General features: G+C 47.0%; 2 protein-coding genes across 2 annotated transcripts in view; one reads left to right on the top strand and one right to left on the bottom strand.

Annotated features, from left to right (window-relative positions):
- The window catches only part of ENDOD1 (endonuclease domain containing 1), a 29,513-nt gene extending 28,442 nt beyond the window's left edge, over window positions 1-1,071 (bottom strand). Inside the window, exon 1 of the mRNA XM_005667250.4 lies at window positions 704-1,071. Coding sequence (XP_005667307.1) covers window positions 704-1,003 — 300 coding nt within the window. The 5' untranslated portion in view covers window positions 1,004-1,071. The remainder of the gene's footprint in view (window positions 1-703) is intronic.
- Window positions 1,002-11,959, top strand: LOC146399812 (uncharacterized). The gene is made up of 6 exons (XM_084978590.1): window positions 1,002-1,078; window positions 1,135-1,290; window positions 2,853-2,915; window positions 6,234-6,348; window positions 7,834-7,994; window positions 11,373-11,959. The coding sequence occupies exons 1-5, from the start codon at window positions 1,002-1,004 to the stop codon at window positions 7,870-7,872; spliced, it is 450 nt and encodes a 149-aa protein (XP_084834716.1). The 3' UTR covers window positions 7,873-7,994; window positions 11,373-11,959.
- The last annotated feature ends 833 nt before the right edge of the window (window positions 11,960-12,792 follow it).

Below are 12,792 nucleotides of genomic sequence, written 5' to 3'. Positions count from 1 at the left end.
TGCTATTTGTAACTATCCCATTGCATTTCTAAAAATCTGCACCTTCATTCCATTGTCCTAACTCAACACAACTTCAAATCGAATTTACTCAATGTCCCATGCAGAAGGAAAGGTTTTTCAGGCTCAGGTGGCCTGTGCAGAAGGGCAGCGTTTTCCTACTAGGAAAGGCAGTGAACTTCTAGCCAAAAGACCTGCCCATCTCTCTGCAAGTCTCTTCACCCACCCTGAGCCTTGATCTCCTCTTCTGTAAACTGGGCATGAAAATGCCCAGCCACCCACCCACTCCCACAGAATTGCGGCAGCGACTTGCACCAAGGTCTCTGAGCTCCCAGCCTAGGCTTCCCGAAGATCCGAATGGTTTCCTGAGTCTCGGTCTCATATTCCTCTCGATTCAGGAAACGAATGAGACACTGCAGGTGTCCACACTGAAGTGCAGGGAGAACCCCTTCCCACTGGGGACCTCGGACCCCTGGAACTTAAGCGAAGTCTCGCACAGCACCGAGCTCTGGCTGTGGCTTTGACGCAGGGCGAGGCAGGCTGCAACTCGGGGGCGCGGTGGGGCGGATCGGAAACCCGGTTTCCCGACCTGGCACCGAGGGCTGGGGCTGCCCTTCTGCCCTTCCCCACCCTACCGCTAGCAGTGGCCACAGAGCGCCCCGGGGAGGCCAGCCTAGCGGCCGGGCTCGGGAAGCGCCTCGCTTACCTGCGGCTCCACCAGCCAGCGCTGCTCTGCGCCCAGCGGCGCGGGATGCGCGGCGCGGAACGCCGAGTACACGGGGATGCGGTCCCCGGTGCTGTACAAGGTGGCGAAGCGCTCGGCGCCCTCGGATCGCTGACAGATCTTCACGTGGGCAGCGGCCGCCAGCCCCGCGGGCGGGGTCCCGGCGTAGAAGAAGCGGTTGCATTCGCCGAAGCCGGCTTCCTCCTTGCGCACGAGCCGGCCCTCCAGCAGCCCGGCCAGGGCGAGGAGGCCGCCCAGCGCCAGCCAGCGCGCGGGGCCCATGGCGCGTCTGCCGGCCGGACGGGGAGCGCGCGAGGCCGCCGAGCCGGGCGGCGGGGAAATCGGAAGCCGGGCGCGGCGCTGGGCGGGCCGGGCTGGGCGGCCCCGGCGGCGGGGGCGGTCCGCTCCCGGAGGCCGCGCCTCCTTTGCACCCTCCTCCCTGAAGATGGCCGCGCAGGCCAGGGCTCCGGCACCCGGCTGCGGACCAGATCCCCTGGGCTGCACCCGGCCTTGCGCCCCTGGTCCGCGCTCGCAGGCTCGGAAACGGGCGGTCCTCCCGAGGCTGAAAGGTCTGAACTGAGTCGGCTTACTCAAAAGGAACGGGAAGGGACGGTCCCCGGGGCAGGGAGCCTAATAGCCTCCTGAGCTAGCGCGCCCCAGGGACACTCAGGGATGCTAAAGGGCGGCTTGAGAGGACCACAGAACTGTGGCTCTTTGGAGCGGATGGGCGGGGACCTCCTGTGAAATCCGGTGAAAAGCAGTCTCCCGGTCCCCGACAAAACGCTCATTCGCCGGCATAAGAACACAATTTTGATGTAGCTTTAGCACATCTGAAGCCAGGAGATCCAAGAAATCCTGTTACAGGAAATTCCTAACCTAGGCAGATAGTACAGCCTATCTGTGGTTTACTTGGTGCGAAGGTTAGTATTAAAACCCAAACCGGAGTTCCCATCGTGGCTTAGCGGCAACGAATCTGACTAGCATCCATGAGTACCCAGGTTCGATCCCTGGCCTGGCTCAGTGGGTTAAGGAACCGTCCTAGCTAGAGAGCTGTGGTTTTGGTCGCAGAGGCGGCTCAGATCTGGCAGTTGCTGTGGTTGTGGTAGGCGGGCAGCTACTGCTTGGATTCAACCCCTATCCTGGGAACCTCCATATGCTTCAGGTGTGGCCCTAAAGAGACATACATACATACATACATACGTACATACATACGTACATAAATAAATAAAATATAACCAAAACCAAGAAAGAAACACGACAAGCGAACATCCCTGGGTTGGTACCTTTGTTGATTCATTACTTCATTACCTCTGTGTCAACCTGGATTAGGCAGCTGAGTACCATGGTAAACAAGAATAGGGTCCCTGCGGTCTAAAGACTAAGCCTAGTGGGAAAGCTTGTAGTTAATCAAAGAAGCAGGCTATTAAAGGAATAATGAAACACTAACATGGAGCTGTGAAACCTGCCCCTCCAGGGATTCAGGGCATGGTCTGGGAAAGCTGGCCTGCAAAAGTGGCATCTGAATTGAGACCAAGAGGATGACATGATCTAGGCAAAGAGGAAAGCAACCTGTGCCGAGGGGTCTCCCAGCAGGAGGGTACAGGATGTGTTGGAGGAATTTAAGGAAGGTGGGTGTGTGTACAACAGAGAACTGGGGGAAGGGATTGTGAGAAAAGGGGCTAAAGAAGGAGGCAGAGAATCATTCAGGCTGTCATAGGCTGGAAGCTGTCTATTGTTTTTGACGGGATCCACAATGAGAAATAAGCTTCATGCAGTAATACTTATGCTTACAATTGACATTGCAATCTGGTATTTCTATTGTATCCCATTTTATTCCACTTTAAAGAAACATTCTGGTGGCAACCCACAAAGTTTCTATGACCCACTAATGGCTCCTGTCCTGCAGTTTGGAAAAAAAAAATATTACAAATCATGTTGGATATTTTGATGTTTCACTGGTGGGGACACAATCAGTTTTGCTTTCTGGGAAGAAATGAGCAGACTGCCGTGGATTAGAATGAATGCAGAAAAACATTAACAGACGAGAGATGGTAGCTTGGCCTAGGGTGGTGGTAGAGACAGAGCCAGAGCACCCACTGGGATATCATATTATTTAATCTTATTTCCCCAGTGCGCTACATGGGGAACTGGACCAGAGCGTTCTGAAGCTTGCTTTACTAAGATGGCACAAACGGTGAGTCCAGAGCTAGTTTTGAACAGGCCTCTCTGCTTCCTAAGCCTGGCCTTTCCCATAAGGCACAGCGCATCTGTAAGATGAGCCTATAAAATAGGAGCCAAACTATCAGGAGGGCACTGATAGGTTTCCAGGAGAATGGCAGAAGCGCCCCCCCCCTCCCGCCACCACACTCACTCCCTGGGAATGAAGCCATTAGAGTTGGAAGCAAGAGACAACAGTCTACGGGAAACAACTGCCTGCAAAGATTAACCACCTATAAAGATTAACTGCCCCCTGTACGTCAATTCCTGTTGTTGCACTTCACTGGTCGTGAGACTCAGACTCCAATCATCTCTCATTGTTCTGATTTTTCCTTTCCCCTAAAATTTTCCTGCCACAATCACTTGGTCATGGGACTTGACCCCCCACCCCCTCCCCAAATTGTGGAACCTTCCTTTCATTGTCCTTGCCACAAGTTCCTACCATAGACCCTCACCACAAATTCCCACTATGGCCCTTTTTAGGACCAAATTCTTCTCAAAGTCATTGCTGATGCTATCCTGAGCTCAGCCCATCCTTCATTTCAGACTCCTTAGTCAATCTCTCTCGCTTTACTGACTTGGCCTCGTGCATTCCTCCTTCGGCAAACCTAACAGGCACATTTTGGAGCTTAAGAACAAATTCCTTACAGGCTTTGATATCTGAAAATGTTGACTAGGTTTGGTCCCTGAAATGACACCTGAATTTGTTTCTTAATTAAAAAAAAAAAAAAAAAAAAGACGAACAGACACATATAGCATAATGTCACAGAGCCATCTAGACTAGGAGTCCTCTTGGATTTGGAGTTGACGACCCTGGTTATGAGGTACTTGTCCCTCAGCCAGGTCATCTCACCCTTGTACACTTCAGGCACGTCCTCTCATGGGAAGCTGTGAGGATGACAGTTTTCATAGGATTTTTTTTTTTTTTTTTTTAGGGCCACACCCATGGCATATGGAGGTTCCCAGGCTAGGGGTCCAATCAGAGCTGCAGCTGCAGGCCTACACCACAGCCCCAGCAACAAGGGATCCCAGCCGAGACTGCGACCTACACCACAGCTCACAGCAATGCGGGATCCTTAACCCACTGAGTGAGGCCAGGGATCGAACCCACAACCTCTTGGTTTCTAGTTGGATTCATTTCCACTGCACCACAACGGGAACTCCAGGATTTTTTTTATATTTATATTATTACATTGACTTATACATGATCCCCAAGGTTGATTAATTTTGTCAACTCTAAACACAATTAAACAACTAGACGTCTCAATCCCTCTCCTCCCTATGATCTTTTTTTTTTTTTTTTTTTTTGTCTTTTTGCCATTTCTTGGGCTGCTCCCATGGCATGTGGAGATTCCCAGGCTAGGGGTCAAATCGAAGCTGTAGCCACCAGAGCCACAGCAACGTGGGGATCCGAGCTGCGTCTGCAACCTATACCACAGCTCACGACAACGTCGGATCCTTAACCCACTGAGCAAGGCCAGGGATCGAACCTGCAACCTCATGGTTCCTAGTTGGATTTTGTTAACCACTGAACCACGACGGAGTTTCATGGCTCTAATTCCCTCATTCATTTTTAAATATATACATATGAGTATTTTTTTTATAGCCACATCTGAGGCATATGGAAGTTCCCTGGTCAGGGCTCAGATCAAGGCTACTGCTGCAGGCTTACACCATAGCCATGGCAACATTAGATCCCAGCTGCATGTTCAGCTTGCGGCTGGAGCCTTAACCCACTGAGTGAGGCCAGGGATCAAACCCGCATCCTCTAGAACACTCTGTTCTTAATCTGTGGAGTGACAATGGGAACTCTTTCAAAATGTTTTTAAAACATTGAGCATGAGCACTAGCTAGATGCTGGGTATAGGGGTGGAGGACAAAGTTACACCCAGTCCCTGCTCTGTTGGGCTCACGCCAGCACCCTGCAGGGCTCCAGGAGTACCCAGGATAGAAAGCTGGAGGTACCTGACGCCCTGCCCTGGACAGGGCAGGGCAGGGCAGTGCTGGGGAACTTTCATGAGTTCTGTAACGCAGACTTCATGCTGTGTCAGCTCCATGCCAAGGCAAGAACGACACAGATCTTTGCACCCCAGACCTTGAAGTAGGTAGAGAAGACAGATGGCCAAGCAGTTAGAATACAGTGCGAGACGTGCTTTTAAGGGAGCTATGTGCTGAGGGCAGAGCAGGGTCACCAAAGCTAATCAGGGGAAAAGAGTTTCTGGAAAGACAGCGGCACTGGCGGCAAATCATAGTCAGGGATGAGGCATGTTGAAACCAGTGCTCGTAGGGAGTTCCTGTCCTGGCTCAGCAGGAACCAACCCGACTACCATCCATGAGGACCCAAGTTCAGCCCCTGGCCTCATTCAGCAGGTTAAGGATCCGGTGTTGCTGTGAGCTGTGGTGTAGATCACAGATGTAGCTCAGATCCTGTGTGGCTGTGATGTAGGCCGGCAGCTATAGCTCCAATTTGAATCCTAGCCTGGAAACTTCCATATGCCATGAGTATGGCTCTAAAAAAGACAAGGAAAGGAAGGAAGGAAGGAAGGAAGGAAGGAAGGAAGGAAGGAAGGAAGGAAGGAAGGAAAGAGAGAGAGAGAAAGAAAGAAAGTAGGAAAAAAGAAGGAAGGAAGGAAGGAAAGGAAAGAAAAGAAAAAAGAAACCATGGCTCGTAAACTAGAATAATAAGTACATTTCTAGGTCCCTGAAGCTACTTCTTTGCCTCTCTCTCCTCTGTTGATTGTCTAGTACTTGTATGAAATTGATGATTAATGAGGAAATGAATCCCATTTGGATGATGAAGAGAGGTGTAGAGGCTTAGAAGTAGATCCTGTTTAGGTGAGAATGCCTGATTTATTTTTTTAAATCATGACTAGACCTAAAAAAGCATGCCCAGCTCAACCCTCAAGCGAGAGTCAGAAGCCTCAGAGTCAAAAGTGGTGGTTGACACCCAAGCCAACAGGAGGCTGAGTCATGCCCTCCTAAAACTATGGGCAGAGCTGTCTTCTTTCTAGCAAATCTCAGCCTTAGATGATGTCTAGAAGTAATAATAGACAAGCTCAGTCCTTGTAGAAGAAGCCACATGTCTACACGCACACTCCCCCCGCCCCAGGAGCTTCAGCTAAAAAGGGCACATGGTCCATGGAACTCCTGGTACTTCTGGTTGCTCAGCTGTCTTTTGGATATTTGTCCAGATGTCAGAGGCAACTCCAGACAGGAATAACTTTGAGTCCTTTCAGGCAAAGAAATATTTAAAATAATTGTTCTGAAACTCCTTTTTGTCTTTCCATATCCACAGGGAGAAGAGTGTAGTGATTATGAGGTTGGACCCCAGAGTTAGACAGTCTGGGTGCAAATTCTGTATGACCTTGGACAAAGCATGGCACCCGAGTTTTCTCACCAACAAAATGAGGGTACTGATAGAAACTTCGAGTTGTTTTAAATATGACATGCATTCATATACCATGTTTCATTGATTTTTAAGACATGCATTTTTTACATTTAACACTTCTGAAAAGGAGGTGCAATTTACAACTGATAGTGTGGCATAGTTTAAGTGTCTCAGTGGTATGAAAAATAATGCTGTATCTTATGATCAGTGACATCTTAGATGTGATGAAATTCAGGATATAAAGAGCTTAGAAAAATACATAGCACATAGAAAGTATAACATAAATATTTACTAGATGATATAGATACAAAATATGGACATAGCTCTTCTAAACTCATCTGAGCCAACCCATATAGCTCATTTTAAAACAAATGTCCAAAGTAGCAATGGCGAACAATAACATGACTGACTCATTTCCCTGGAAAGAGAGAAGCTGTTCTCACCACCTGGCTTGGGGTTCAAGGAGGCATCTGGTACCTATCCCTTTATCTTAGCCAAGATTTCAGAAAGGTGATATAACTAAGACCCACTGAGATGTGGGAACCTTGGACAGGCTAAAACTTTGGTGCCCCTTTAAGTCAATACTCTTTTCCCAAACATTTGTTAGAGAAGCTGGGTGCTCGAGACACAGCAGAGAAGTAAACTCCGCTGTGAGGCTCAGAAATCCGGCTTTGACCCCAAAACTGCATAGACCAGGGAGCAAACCCAAAGACTTTTTTTTTTTTTTTCTGTCTTTTTGCCTTTTCTAGGGTCATTCCTTCGGCATGTGGAGGTTCCCAGGCTAGGGGCCTAATCGGAGCTGTTGCCACCAGCCTGCGCCAGAGCCACAGCAAAGCCAGATCCAAGCCGTGTCTTCGACCTACAGCACAGTTCACGGCAACGCCGGATCCTTGACCCACTGAGCGAGGCCAGGGATCAAACCCGCAACCTCATGGTTCCTAGTCGGCTTCATTAACCACTGAGCCACGACGGGAACTCCAAACCCAAAGTCTTAAGTTAATCAACCACTCTACTTGGGAGGATAATGACCATTGGCCACTGTCACCCAAATGACCAATCAGTTGTGTTTTTTAATCATAGAGAGCTCTATTCCTAAGGGAAGATTCAATAAACATATTTTTTAATGCCACCAAATTTCCAGTGATGCTCTAGTGAACCTCAGAGGCCAGTCCTGTAAGCCTCCCCCACCAACCTTAAATCAGCTCAACTTCTGGGCTCCAAAAAGGATTTTATGCTGATGACAGATATGCAGATGTGAGTGAATGTTACATATTTCGACAGAGGATCAAGGAAGCGTCTGGCTTTTTGTTTCTTACTGACTGCATTCCCTTCTAAAATGGGTTCGACTCTCAACATGAGAAAGCAGCATATTCTGTTTCAAACTTCTACACTTTAAATTTTCTTAGTAATTTTGAGTAATCTGTGTATTTTTCATCTGTACTGTTTTATTTAACCGGAACAAACATATATTGCCTTTGTATTATAAAGATTTTTTTTTTATTTCCAGGGAAAAAAGGAAAATGAAGTCCTATTAATATGTTTATGATAGGAAGAATAATTAGAAAAGTAGAATAAAAAAACTGAAGCATGGTGAAATCACAGTGTGTGAATATATGCAAAGGATACTCAAAGGTCAAGAAAAGTTCAAGAATTGTCTCTGCATGATAGGTAAGCAAACTTATTTTATTTTTGTATATTTAAAATTTTATAAAAAGAAACTATCTTACAAGAGGACAAATGAAATTCTTTTTTAGGACAAATAATATTAAATTCACTTCAAGTTTGGAAACCACTGTAGCTTTAGTAAACATAAATTTAGAGAAACTTCGGAAGTATTCCATTTTCACTAGTTGTTCATCACCAAGGCACTGAGCCATTCTTCCTTATAATACAAACATGAAATAGAAGTTCTGATGAAGCAAGATAACCAAAATCCACCTTCTCCTGTTATGGATATGGCTTGGCTTGGCTCTCTTGCCTAACCCCTGTTAATATTATTTAGTATTTTTCCTAATCCATTTGGACCGATATATCAAAGTATCATATCATAAACAACAAACACTTATTTCTTCCCTGTTCTGGAAGCTGGGAAGTCCAAGGTCAAGGTGTCAGCAGAGACAGTGTCTGGGGAAGATCCTACTTCCTGTTCACAGAAGGTTGACTTTTTGCCGTGTTCCCACATTCCAGAAGAGGCAAGCAAGCTCTCTGAGGTCTCTTTATAAGGGCACTAATCCCTTTCATGAGGGCTCCACTCTCATGACCTAATCACCTCCCAAAAACTCCACTTCCAAATACCATCGCTTAAGTTTTAATGCATGAAATTTGGTGGGGGGGGGGCAGGCATAGGACACAAACCTTCCATCCATGGCAGTATTGTTGGCAATAGCAGTCTGCTCAGCGGGTGAAGGAGGTCCCTTTAAATTAAGATGGGGGTGTTTCTTCTGTGGTGCATTGGGTTAAGAATTAGAATGGTTCTCAGATCACTGCTGAGGCACTGGTTTGATTCCCAGCCCAGCAAAGTGGGTTAAAAGATCTGGTGTTACCATAGAGACAGCACGGTTTGCAGCTGTGCCTCAGATTCAATCCCTGGCCTGAGAAGCTCCATATGCTGCATGTGCAGCCATAAAAAATTAATTGAGTGAGTAAATGGTCTCTTCCAAATACTGATGTGCATAGAGAAGACACTTATTTATTCATTCAACAAACACTGAGTGTCTCCCTTCCCGCTGTGGGTTAGGCTCAGTGCTGACTGCTGGGGTCACAGAGGGAATAAAAAAGAGTCTCAGCTGACCTAGAACTCATAATCTGGCTTTCTACCAGGTCCTCTTGATTTTCAACACAGGACTTTAAACATTTATTTCAGAAATCCATTTTCCTGAGTATCTAATCCACTGTAATTACTTATGAATTTAAAACAATTGCTGTTTATTTTTTATCACGGAAAAAAATATTAAGGAAAACATTCAGTCCTATGTCTGTCTATATATGTCTGTCTTGGTCGGAATGTAACCGCATCTGGCAGTCACAAAGGAACTCCCGAAGTACAGATAAATGGAAAAGGCAAATGCTTGAGCATCAGGATATTTTTTATTTAAATCTGAGCTCTGCCACTTATAAGCTGATTGAGCTCTTTGAGCCTTAAATCCCTCATTTGTAAAATGAGAATAATAATACCTTCCTCATATTTTTGACCTGAGAATTAAATGAACTAAACATGGTGAATCACTTAATCTACAGCAAAGCTCAATAAATGCTACTTTGTTTCTTCCATATAAATCCCCTATAGGCAGGTAGTCAGACTTCATTTAGGAAAAAAAAAAATGCAATTACCAAAAATCTGGAATTTAAAAGCCAGGTATTTTTAGGGATCTGCTTTTATTCTCAGAAAGATTAAACTCAGATTATAAACAGGTTCACTGCAGGATTCAAACTGACAATTCAATTCCAAGTCAAGAGAGTACCTTTAGAGCATAGCGACTTTCCAGCACAGCCCTCCTAAACCCAAAAATACCCTTGATCCACTGGCTTTGACCAAGTCTCAGGTAGCATTCCGAGGCACCAGCTCTGGGATCACTGTAGGAAGAAAATGCTCATTAGGAGAAGGTCTGCTAGTATGTGGGTCCTTATAGCGGGCGACAGAGTCAGACACTAACCTCCCCCAGGGGTTCACGCAACAAAATACAAATTTGAGAGACAGAGCAAAGCACATTCAGTAGATATTAAAAAAAAAAAAAAAAAAAAACAAAAAAAAAACATAGTATGGAGTGGGGGAGGGACGGATTGGGAGTTTGGGATTAGGAGATGCAAACTATTACATACAGAATGGATAAACAACAGGGTCCCACTGTATAGCACAGGGAACTGTATTTGATATCTTATGATAAATAATAATGGAAAAGAATACGAAAAAGAATGTATATATGTGTGTGTGTATAACTGAATCACTTTGCTGTACAGCAGATATTAACATGTTGTAAATCAACTATACCTCAATAAAATATACTTTAAAATAAACCACAACACAAATTATCTTGCAATGAGAAGTTGAGGGAGGAGTTCCCATTGAGGCTCAGTGGGTTATGAACCTGACCAGTATCCATGCGGATGAGAGTTTGATCCTTGGCCTCATTCAGTGGGTTAAAGGATCTAGCCTTGCTGTGAGCTACAGTATAGGTTGCAGATGTGGCTCAGATCTGGCGGTGCTGTGGTTGTGGTGTAGGCCTGCAGCTGCAGCTCTGATTCAACCTATAGCTCGGTAACTTCCATATGCCACAGGTGCAGCCATAAAAAGAAAAAAAAAAAGAAGAAGAAGATGAAAGAGGGGCAAAGAAAGTCCCAGCAGTCTCCACTAAGACCCGGGAGGTGCAGGGTAGACAACGAGCCTCCTCTGATTGGTATTCAGAAGGCTTTATTGAAAAAAATGGAGAGGAGCAGAAAGAACCATGACATCGGCCATGTTCGCTGAAAAATCTGCTGTCTCCCTAGACTTGCTGTCTGGTTCCCCAGGGGTCCTAATTTTGGCCACCAGTGGTGACGAGATGGCTTGTCATTTTAACCACACTGCTGTTTGTCTCCCCACAAAGACTCCTCCTCTGATGCTTCTACGCCCCACCCGCTTCCTCCAAGAGCCCTGCCTGCAGTGCCAAAGACATCCAGGCTGTGGCCTCCACTCCTGGGTCTCCCATGGGCCTGCCCCCTCACTTTGCCCAAGCCAGCATGAGCCCCGTGCCCCTTACAGCAAGGCCTGCTATTGAAGTTACTGAGCATTGGAGGCCCTTGTCTTTGCTTTATGAATCTGCTCCCCAGGGACCCATGGCCCAACAATGAGGGCATCTGCAGCAAATCTAAAATTAGCCACAAACACAAGTCACATTGTCTTGCATAAAGCGAATGCTGAGGGAGAAACATTCGGTCAGTAGTAGAGACGTGGTAGCCTTAAACAAGGAGCTCTGTCAAAAGCTGGGGCTGTCTGTCATCCGGGGAGGGCGGGGAGAGAAGCTCGGAGAGTCTAAGTCCTCTTTCTTTCCTTCTGTTCTGTTCTCCTAGGGAAATGCAACTTGCTCTGCCCGACGCCTAGAGTCTCTGGCAGCAGGTCTGGTCCTGGCCCCCTAGGAGGACTTCCCGAGGTCTTAGATGGAGAGTGGCAGGGACAACCATGCTTAGGTCGAGGCCTATGAAAGGTGTGTTTTCAGCAGCAGAGCCACCAAACTAACAAGTCACTGAATTTTAAAACTCTGGCCACGTGGTTTAGAGGACTCTGGGCATTGCCCCTTTGCTACCAGCTCCAAAGGTCTGGGGAGATCTCATTTGAATTAGTGATCATGGTTTGTGGGAATCTTCGCAACCCAAAAAAGGCTGTTTAAAACAGGGGAAACACTGAGCTCTGGAAATGGTTTATTTGGCCATCAGAATTTTTTTTTTTTTTTAATGACCACCATTTAAAAATTCTTTTCATAAAGTCCCAAATTTTGGGGTTCCCTGGTGGTCTAGGGGTTAGGATTTAGCACTTTTCATTGCTGTGACCCAGGTTCAGTCCCTGGTCTGGAAACTTCCACAAGACATGGGCATGGCCAAAATTTTTAAAAATAAAGTAGGGAGTTCCCAATGCAGCTCAGTGGGATAAGAACTGACTAGTATTCATGAGGATGTGGGTTGGGTCCCTGGCCTCGCTCAGTGGGTTGCTGTGAGCTGTGGTGTAGGTCGCAGACAAGACTCGGATCTTGCATTGCTATGGCCGTGGTGTAGGCTGCCAGCTGCAGCTCCAATTTGACCCCTAGCCAAGGAACTTCCATTTGCCCAGGTGCAGCCCTAAAAAAAAAGTTAATTAATTAATTAATTAATTAAAATCCCGTTTTTTCGTTTTTCCCGAAAATTTAGACTATGACAACCCCAAAACCCTCATTCTGACAAAACAATAGTGGGCCCGGTCCCCAGGAGCGTGTTTGGTCTCAGGGTGGGACATGAGCCTTGGTCCTGACAGCAGCGCTCACATAGTAACTGGCCTGAGACTGGTGGGGATGGGAATTTTCCACCAGGGGTCAAGGGTCTCCCGGGAAAGGTCAGGGCTCTCTGGGAAGGTTTTCTTCAACCAAGCAGCCTCTGGGTACTGTGGGCAGTGGGCAGGAGTGGATGAAGGAAGAAGATGAACTCCACCTCAAGGAAATGCAAACTCCTAACCCTGACGAGCCAAGCCCCAGGCACCCAGGCTTGAGACACTGTGACCCACCGTGACCCACCACCCAGAGAAACAGAAGCCTTGGCCGAGAAGCCTGCACAGAGCCTGGTCACGTGTCCAGAGCTGGCATGAAGACCAGGGAATGGCGGGGGCGGGAGAGAAGAATGTGTCCTGTGTCCCTCTGTCCTTCCACTGGGCCTGACAAGAAAGAAAACAAACCCCAACTCTCACTCGGAAGAAACGAAACTCCCACCCGCCCCTGCAGCCTAACTCCCCACGGACCAAATGCTA

Source organism: Sus scrofa, chromosome 9 (assembly GCF_054392235.1).
Source record: "Sus scrofa isolate SSC_HxYL_T2T_F1_AM1 chromosome 9, Sscrofa_HxYL_maternal_Yorkshire_Landrace_v2.0, whole genome shotgun sequence".
Classification (NCBI taxonomy): Eukaryota; Metazoa; Chordata; class Mammalia; order Artiodactyla; family Suidae; genus Sus; species Sus scrofa.
This window is presented reverse-complemented; position numbering and strand designations above follow the sequence as displayed.